The 10,688-nt window shown below is 39.1% G+C and overlaps 1 protein-coding gene across 3 annotated transcripts in view; it reads right to left on the bottom strand.

Moving 5' to 3' along the window:
- LOC127977315 (selenocysteine insertion sequence-binding protein 2-like) overlaps window positions 1-2,860 on the bottom strand; it is a 25,431-nt gene extending 22,571 nt beyond the window's left edge. For 2 of the 3 annotated variants that reach the window (XM_052582163.1, XM_052582164.1), the window contains exon 1: window positions 2,693-2,860. In XM_052582163.1, coding sequence (XP_052438123.1) covers window positions 2,693-2,713 — 21 coding nt within the window. In that variant the 5' untranslated portion in view covers window positions 2,714-2,860. The remainder of the gene's footprint in view (window positions 1-2,692) is intronic. The other variant, XM_052582165.1, reaches the window with a different exon arrangement.
- Window positions 2,861-10,688: the final 7,828 nt, after the last annotated feature.

The following is a 10,688-nucleotide window of genomic DNA, read 5'->3' as shown; positions in this document are numbered from 1 at the left end:
AACGTTTATTTTTGGATGTGATTTTTCATGATAAATCATTTGACAGCACTTCAACAATCACTAAACCAGGAGGAAAGAAAAATTAAGAATTCTGCAAGAATATAGATAAATAAATGTAAGTAAATACTGAAGCAAAAATGTCTGTGCTTCTGTTTGCTGCATTCACTAAGTCTTTCAGTTTCAGCCATGGCTTGCTTTCTGTTAAAGAACACTGTTTGCAAAATCTGAATTATGCACAATAATTCCATTCATAACATCTAAATAATTTAGCATCAATCAGGAATCAATGTAAGTCTGTTTGCTGAGGCGGATCAACAACGGTTCAGTCTCAGATGAACTGAAGCAGCTCTGACCCAAGATGCAATATGATAATAATGTAATGGAAAAGTATAATAATAATAATAGTAATAACAATATTAATAATGACAACATCCTGATTCCCTGAAGAATCACACAATGACTCAGAAACAAAGGCACGTCTGATGCTGAGATCCAGAGCGTGTGTGTGTGTGTGTGTGTGTGTGTGAATGGAGTGTGTGTTATAGCATACAGCAGTAATTGTTCGTCTGTAGGTGGTGGGCGGAGCTCTGCACTCTTCCGATTGTGACATCATCACACACAGATGTGCTCTCTCGTCCAATCAGATCACAGACGGTAACATCAGTCCACGCAGATAATCATTTCTTTATAATCGTCTCCAAACGTGTAAACGCTCCTATCAGCCAGTTTTAACCTGCGTTAATACTATAAAAGATTAATGCTTGCAAACCGTGGACTTGATTCGGCTCGACATCACGAAGATGATGAAGTGTTCACGACTCGCGACAGATGACAGTGAACACTGAACGTCAGGGATTAAAGTGAAGATGATGACTGTCGTTAATCTAATTAAACAAGCAGATACACACACACACACACACACACTAGCACTGATGAGAGTCCATCATGAAGCTGCTGCTCTTGAGGAAAAGTTCAGTCAGAAATCATCACTGACCCTCATGTGGTCAACCCCAAATGACCTTCTTCTGTGGAACATGACAGATGATATTCTGAGGTATAATGGGAAACAAACAATAACAAACCCAACGACCTTCACTGTAAGAACAAAAAATAATCATCTTTTATATTCCGCAGAAGAAAGAGAGTGTAGCCAGAGACGAAGAATAAATGAAGACAGAATGATCATTTATTGGTGCACTATCCCTTTAAACACGGTCAAATGGTTAAAATTGATAAGAATGTGCATAGAATTAACCTAAAAATCTCATAAATAAACACACATATGAAATATGGTCTGCAGAGGTTCAGAACTGATGAATGTAAGGCGTTATATTTATTATTATTTATTTATTTTAGTTAAGTCAATCTGAACAATTCTCTTCTTGTTGTGTAAAACTAAATCTCATCATGTGTTTATTTACTGTTTATGCATTATATGTCAAAGCTGTGACAGTTCTATGCCAATAACATCACTTGAATTGAACATGTAGCAAAGAGAGAGAGAGAGAGAGAGAGAGAGAGAGAGAGAGAGAAAAGCGGTGGTCTGCTCACTGTGGGCTGAACTAATGCGAGCGAGGAGGGACACTTTTGTCTTTTCAGCATTTCTGTTTCAAGATTATGTGTAGAAAACAGAGGGATTATTGTGCTGAAGAATGACAAGACAGAGAGAGAGAGAGAGAGAGAGAGAGAGAGAGAGAGAGAGACTGAGTTTGTGTTTTTAGGACTGAGACTCATACCCTTCCCATAATAAACTGACCTTAAAGCTGAACTTCATTACATTTGCACTTCATTTCTAGGTCAAATGCAAGAAAGTATTTCTAGAGGTTGACATGATGAACTGAGGAAACACACGCACGCGCACACACACACACACACACACACACACACGAGACTGATGTGTGAGATCTGACAGAACTGAATCAAACAGGAAGACAAGAGTGAAGAGAAACATAGAAACTGATCTGACGCCAGACAGAAACATCGCGAGGAATGAGATCAATGCAGAAAAACCTGATGGATCAGATGCTGCAGAAACCAAACACACACACACACACACACAACAGATGACCAGTGAAAACTTGAACTCAGTGTAATATCACTCAAACATCGATCACAGCAGACAGATCCGATCAGCAGAAACAAACACATCACACAAACACTGTGTGTGTTATAGTTTCTCTGACTGTCAATCAAACAGATCGATACCTGTCACCCAGCAGGTGTCTGATCAATACTCGTGCTACAGGTGAGCTGTAACACACAGTACTCTGGTACTCCGACATATACCATAGTAACCTTACTGAATGACTCCATTGTTTATGTTTACTCGGTTCTCTGAGGTACTTTACCACAGTTTAACCACAGTTCTTTAATAAGTGGACTAGACTCATTCCAACTCGTTCATTAATAATCGACTGATCCGTGTACAACTGATCTAGGTTTGATTAATTGATAATAACAGGGGCGTTGTTGTTTTGACGCGTCGCGTCGCTCTCAGTATCGCGTCAGCTCTGTTATACACTACTAACACACACATATCACTCATATCACACACACATGCGAGTGTTTGATCACAGAAAATAGCGTTATTAGTCGTTTCGGACTTTAATCCCGCGAGCGCTGCTAATGCTAAAGCTAACGTGACGCTAGCGGGTATAAATCGCTCCATAGGGCGTCGTTGAAATCGCGTTACCTTCCTCTCGCCTCCGTCCATCTCTCTCGCCGACACCGGAACCGAGCTGCGTGCAGCTGTCAGGACGCGGTGAGCTCGCGCATGATCCAGAGCTGCTCCGGTTCTGAAGTCCGTCACTGACTGACTGACCGACGCTCATCTGGGACGGAGTCCGCGGAGGCTCACTGCAGACGCGCGTTGCTGTAATTCCGCCGCGCATGCGCACTGAGTCACTGTACAATGAAGCACTGATAGTGTTTGGGGAGATCACTCACAATCTAATGTTAGGCAATATAATCACACTACTTTAACATTACTTTTTATCACATTGATTTAAATAGAATGATCTTGTACCATAATGATAAAAAATACAGAGTAACTAAATATCGTATTCATTGTTATGAACAACATAAAATGCATTAAACATAAGTTAACGTTTTTAACTGTATGATTATTAGTATTTTAGTTATATTTTGGAATATGATTAAGTAATCCAGATTAATCAGTTACTACCCAGTAATATAGTGTTGGTTAATGAACACATTAAATTAAATATATTATTTTAGTACGTGGTGTATTTTGATTTTGATGTTTGCCAAGTATTTCACTTACATAATGTGACATACTTCAGAAAGAAACCAGTTTTCACTGATGATTACATCTGATTTTATTCATTAAAATTGGATTGTGACAAACATTTATTTATTTTGGAAAACCTGCGGTTTTGAATCACTTGCAATAATACAGGAACATTTATTAAGAGATGAAATCCGTTTTGTCATTATCAGTTTAGATATTTCATATTGACATGAGTTGCTGTTACAATGTGATTTATATACATATATCATATTGTATGTGTTATTACGTATTATTATTACTATCAAACAGACGTACAAGTTTCCATGATTCAATAGAATCAGGATAAAGAAATCTTGAAGATCAAAAGAACACCATATACTGAAACTGTGGCAGGCGTGTTAATGTATTGTGTTTAAAGTGTAATGTGGAATTTCATATACGTATGTGATTAAGGTTTAATGTGCAGATAGAATGTATGAATTTGTTAATGAACTATGGATTGTTTGTGGAATGTGAACACAGATACTGTTTTACGAGAAAAATTCCGACATTGCTTGTCTAATCCAGCCTGTGATTCCTTCATTATCACCAACCCAAAGGTGTAACCAACACCAGAGCAACACTTCACACACACACACACACACACAAACACACACATCCACACACACACACACACGCATACACACACACACACACGCACACACACACAGATAGACACACACAGTATGAGACACACAAACACACACTCATGTTTGTTTCTGTGTAAAGTTCTGTGTTCATCCCATAGGTGTAATGGTTTTTATACTGTAGAAACTGTATATTCTATCGTCCTTCACCAACCCTACACCTAACCCTAACCCTCACAGGAAACTTTGTGCATTTTTACTTTCTCAGAAAAACTCATTCTGTATGGTTTATAAGTGTTTTGAAAAATGGGGACATGGGTTATGTCCTCATAAGTCACCCTCTCCTTGTAATACCTGTGTCATGTCATTATACAGAGTTATAAAACAAGAGCACAAACACACACACACACACACACACACACACACACACACTATACTGTGACCTGTGATGTCAGGCTGATGTGACACCCAGTATTGTAAAGCTCAGATTTGTTTTAATCATTTCCCCAAAATGAATGACATCATTGTGTTCTGTGAATTCATGAGAAGAAAGCTCTATTTTTAACATGACCCATACGTCCCACAAAACAATACAGTTCTCTTTATTCTTCAAAACAACCCTAAAATCCTGGCAGAGGACACATAAACCAGCCTCCCAGTTCACAGATTCCACAAACTCATGTTTACAGTCAGGAACTATAGGAATTCTGTCAGGATCTGTTATCTGATGAGACGCGGCTCTAGAGCAACACACACTTACACACTTACACACACACCACAGGCAGGGTGTGGATCATACACTGACCATGATTCTCTGATTAGTAATTCTTAACATAACCATTTGCACATTAAACATGTATTACACTCGGTATCTTTTCCATGTATTTGTTCATTTTGTTAAATGAAACATGTTTTTCTTATAGTTACTTCTTAATGCCACTATGCATCAGTTTATTTTTCATAAGATATGATTTAATATATATAGAAATTGACATAAGCCAAGATTTCTATCCTGTGTGATGGGCTGTATGAGTTACATCCTTCAGGTCATGGGGTCAGATCCCAGGTAAGCAAGAACTGTGCAATTCTGGTTTTGAATAAAAGAGTATGCTAAAATTAATAAATGCAACATTTAAAAACACGTTCAGTTTTATTTAATGTTAACGTTTGTGTAATTTTAATATACAGGCGAGCTTCTGCAGTGTTAAAATAGACTGAACAAACAGAAATCACACAGTAACCCATATACAGTATGAAGCTCTTTCTGGAGAAGCTGGCACCTCTCACATCCGCCTGAAGGTGGCGCTGCTGTGTTTTATTCTGCAGAGAAAGACATGACTCAGACCTGTGCGTGCCTTTCTCCAGAAACTGACCAGAACATCTGAGAGTGATCAAAGCGCTCTCACCTGTGTGTGCTCGTTATACCATTTGTTGTGTGTGGAGCCACATAAAAATTGCAGTTAAATGAATCACTCTGGTGCTTGTAATTAAATAAATCAGGAATTCCTCTCGTTGCCAGATGAACCAGTCCAGGTGCAGAATTAGTGCATCCCATATCATGTATGCCACACTCAAAATATGATACTAATGTGTCTGCAAGATTTTCAAAATGCATTGTGTAAATGCTTTTTTAGGTAATATTACCCACAAGCCCTTGTGCTTGGAGGAGGTCGATGCTGTTCTTTTTAAAAGGTAATGACTTTTGTTCAAGTAAAAATACTCTGGTTAGTCATACGTTTGAGATAAAAGGTCAAGATATTGATATATCAATTAAAATAATGAATTTCTAAATTGTCCATGAGATAAAAGGTTGAAATAAGTATTTTCTGCGTTTTTATCTCACAATTGTGATTGAGCATGTCAAAATTCATAATTTTGACTTTTCATCTTATATTAATGAAAGCCGTAATTATTATTTACCAAAGCATGATTTTTTTTCTTATGTGGCGCAAATAGACTTCCATATAGTAAGACTTTCAGCCCTGGGTTCACACTGTAATCTGAGCTGTTTCAGCTGAAATGAACTTGCACTAATGGATCTTATAATAGATCAGTGTCTGGGTTTTGTCTCAAGATGCACACCACCAGTAGAGTTTTTTTTTTCTATAGAACGTTTATAAAAATTAACTTGAACTGTTTAATAACAAGAAAATTGTTTATGTTCTTTTCTCATTAAGTGGTGTGATGTGACATTGTTTTTCTCACAGAATTTAACACTCTTATTTATCGTGCTGTCAAACACGTCTTAACGAGACTTTTTCGCCGTTTTATATATGGTTGCCAAGAAAATGTTTAATGCCTCGGCTAATGAGCATTTAATGTAAGCCCGTTTCTGACTATCCCGCCTCTGGATTTTTTGGCGCGAATCCACCGATGCTCTGCGCGTGTGTAATTTAATGGGTTAAAAAGCGTGGCATAGTTTCAGATCTCACGGCGGAAGGGGATGCGTGACTACACATGCTGTGTTTTTACTTTTACAAGGCTTGCGCGTGATTCTGCTTTTATACACTCCTTTAAGTGCACAGGGTTGTTTTACACATCTAACCCCAGAGCACGCGCGCCGCCGGAGTCTCGCACGCAACCACATGCGCGCGCACGCACAGACTCGAACCATGTGGACGCGATGGAGGCCACACAGAGAGCTCTGGGACAGACCTAATACAACATTAGCATCTATGTCTTATGAATGATATTTGTTTTCCAGTGTAGAAACAAACAGAGAAGAGTTGAGACAAAGAGAGCAATGATGACCTGCTGAAGAAAACAATAGACACGTCACAAAATGTGTAATGCTTTTACTGGTTATGATGGGAATTGTACTGGTTTTAATAAAAACTGTAATGGTCCTAGTGGGTTTCTACTGGAAATTTGTCATCTTTTATTGGTGGCTTGTTAAAACCAATCACTCCTAATGGAATATGTCCCAAAACACACTACAGGCAGCACAATCCTAATAAACAAGCTTCAACTTTCCAATATGTCCCTTGTTTCTTGGCCACTGTGGGAGATGTTGCTGCAATATTCATAGATGACAGAATGTTCATTTCTGGGTGAATTATAACTTTAAGCATGGTCAAATGTGTTCAATTAAAGTGAGTATGGTTCATTTTGCTGCACTATTCCTTAACAAGGTGTATTTGTGAGTATGTGCTTTTCTTCACAAAGTGACAGAGTTCACACACATTTGAGCCAGCGCTCTAATAGACCTTTATCCCCCCCGTCAAATCATTATGAAGTCCTCAGATGAGACGCAGAATCATCAAGACTGTGAGAATCTGACGGGACACACTGCAGGTGAAGTCTGATGTGTTTGAGATGTTTACCAGATCAACAACATCAGGCCAGAGTACACAAACAAGCACAGAGACAAGAAGAAAAGAACAGCATCGCTCCGCTGGGACAAGGATCATAATATCAATATCTGTCTTTCAGCAGACCGACTGTCTAAAGTAAATATTAGCACACAACTTACAGCCTGTCATCATCTGGAACGTCGCTCGCATTAACCATGAAATCTGTGAACTCTTTTCACCTCTGACACACACTCTCTGTTTTGAAGGATGAATTGAGTGCAGGTGTAAAACATGATGTAATGTGAGTAATGAGACATGAAACGTATGATTATGCAAGTTAAAAGCATAAAGCTATTATTGCAGACATAAATACTGAAGCGTCTGCCAACGGTGTTCTCAGCCAAACTCTAATGAATCTCTCGTGAATACGAGCAGGTTGGGAATTCTTCCATCAGCCTTCGCTGAAAAAACAACACCAGAGAAGACTCCAGCTCATGTGTTCAGCGAGGGAACGGATCGGAGACATCAGTGATGACGAGGATCTCTGAGACCGAGAGCGTGCCGTGTGTGTGAAGCTGCTGTGGTCCTCCGAACCCCTCCGAGACTCTCCCACTTCCACCCGGACAAACACCCCGCTCTGATTTACTGTGGGAGAATCGGTGGTGTTTACCCGAGGTGGGGGGCACGGTCTGTGTGGCCACGACAGAATCATCTGCCCTGAGAGAGAGCCGGATGATCATATCATGCCATGATGACATGCAGATCCTGCAGCAACACACACACACACACACACACTGAAGCAGATGCAGGAGTCTGCAAATTACACCTTTGCATGCGAACTGTGAACAGATGTGAGGAGGACACACACACACACACACACACACACACACACCCACGACCAGCGGATCTCACCGAGCACATGTTCCTGGATCAAATCCAATCAACCAATCAGAACAGAGATATAACTTTTCAGTAAATATCTGTTTTAGGCTTAGAATCAGGGCTAGGTGCTTCTACACTCTTGTTAATCAGATATCATTTCCCACTGATTTTAGGAATAAATTATGGGTATAGGGTTAGGTTTAGGGGTAGGGAGTGGGTTAAATATATTTTCAATAATAACGTTGATCAAGGAACATGTCGTACTTGGCAAAATCGAGACGCTCACCTGTCTGTCTTTCTCTGCTGCTTCTGTCCAACATCATTCACATCAACTCTTCCACCTGTGTGTAGTACATCAGCGGTTTTATAAATCTCGTGCTGTAGTTGATTAAAGGCCGTGATGAATGAAGGATGGTGACGTTGAACTTTTCTACCATGAGCCTCATCAAAACACAGAGACAGAAGAGCTTGTTTGTCCTGAAAGTGAAGCTCAGACATGACTAAACTTTCAGCAGTTGGTGGCGCTAGTGAGTCAGTTGGTCAAAGGACTAGTCAGACCCAGCCTAACCAGTTCACCAAAGGTCAAACCATCATCCGTTTGAAGATTATGATGATGATGATGTCAGAATGGAAACGGCAGCACACTAATAAACCACAGATGACAGAGGAGTTTGTGAAACGCTCTGCTGATCTTCCAGTCTTGTTCTCTGCTCTGTGTCCACCCAAAGACTTGAGCAACAGTCTGCTTCTATTTAGAGAACAGCCCACCGTTAACAGCCGTGATCCCATGAGCTCACTCATTATGAGGGAATGCAGAGAGCAGCGGCTTCACCCAGACATCACCCGCGGCTCAGAATAGACTGACCTTAAACCCGGAGAGCAGGTGAGAGCCAAGAGCCTGTGTTTACTGACCCTGTGTGCCAGGGGTATCCTACATGAGCAGGGATGGGATTCGTGTCTGGTTCTGACAGCTGCTTCAGGTGCAATCAAAGCTGCAGGAGAGTCGTGTACAGTTCACAGACACCATGAGCTCACTCTCTCTCTCTCTCCAGAACAGCTTTGATGTGCTCCTCGCTCTATCATTTCAGTAGTAAACTCAAACGAGCGCTGACTGTACTTCAGCCGGTGAACACAGTCAGCCTCCAGTAAACTGAGATTCTAGAGGAATGTGTTTTTGTGAGGAAGAACCTCATTAAGAGCACAGGCATCATCACAGACCCATCCACCCATCACTGCGGTAAAACAATTAACAGCAGGGTAAAAACTACTCTATAATGTATTTATACTAAAATAAAACCATAGTTACACTAGCAGTCAAAGGTTTTGAGATTTTTAATGTTTTATAGAAGTCTTTTCTCTTCACCAAACTTGCATTTATTTGATCCAAAGTAAGTACAGCAAACAGTAAAATTGTCAAATAGTTTTACTATTTAAAATAACTGCTTTCTATTTTAGTGTATTTTAACATGTAATGTATTTCTGTGATGCTCTGCTGTATTTTCAGCATCATTCCTCCAGTCTTCAGTGTCACATGATCTTCAGAAATCATGAAAATATGATGATTTACTGCTCAAGAAACATTTATTGTTTTTAATATTTAAAACAGTTTTTTAATGATTCTTTGATTAATAGAAAAATCCCAAGATCAGAATTGATCTCAAATAAAAAGCTTTTGTAGGATTATACACTACACCATTCCAAAGCTTGGAGGAAGAAATTATAGAAATTCATTCTTTTATTTAGCAAGGATGTTTTTAAATTGATCAGGAGTGAAGATAAAGACATTTATACTGTTACAAAGGATTTCTATTTCAGATCATTTTTTATTATTTTCTTAACTTTCTATTCATTAAGAAAAACAATGTTTTTTGTGCAGCAAATCAGATTATTAGAATGATTTCTGAAGATCATAAGACTGGAGTACTGATTTAAAATCACAGGAACTACATTTTAAAATTTATTCAAACAGGAGACAGTTATTTTAAATAGTAATAAAAGAAATCTAAATTTGAGTGTTTTTGCTGTATTTCTGATCAAATAAACACAGGCTTGGTGAACATAAGAGACTTCTAGAAATATTAAAAATCTTCCTGTTCACTAATGTTTGACTGGTACTGAATGTCTAATCATTTATCAGATGCTTTTGACTTCAAATGAAAGGGTTAATCTGTCTGATCATGCATTATTCTTCCTGAAAAGATTTCACGTTGTTAAAATCAATGAAATCCAGTCCAACTCAACAATATTCACTGGTGACTTGGCAGAAGTCAAATCAGGAACAAAGCTAGAGTATACGACTCGACCCAGACCACAATTATGACCCGCACATGATCAATGCGAAGTGTTTTATGCAGTGCATTACAGGCACGTGCTCCTGTAAAGCTTCCTGATGTATTTAAAGTGAAGGGAAGGACACATCTTCTGCGTTTGTAAATGAGTAAATTAAAATTTGTAAATATGAAAAAATGGACCCTTATGACTGTTTTTTTGCTCCAGGGTCACATGACAGATGAGACTCTTCTTGCCAGGTACTTGAGAAATCCTGAATCTCAAAGCACGTGATTTTTCATAAATGTCGACACAGTGGGCGTCGATGCTACAGCTATTTCTTAAAGTCTGCATGCAGAGAGAGAGAGA

The sequence above is a fragment of the Carassius gibelio genome, chromosome B18, assembly GCF_023724105.1.
Source record: "Carassius gibelio isolate Cgi1373 ecotype wild population from Czech Republic chromosome B18, carGib1.2-hapl.c, whole genome shotgun sequence".
Taxonomy (NCBI): Eukaryota; Metazoa; Chordata; class Actinopteri; order Cypriniformes; family Cyprinidae; genus Carassius; species Carassius gibelio.
The sequence above is the reverse complement of the archived record's forward strand: the minus strand, read 5'-3'. Positions and strand labels throughout refer to the sequence as shown.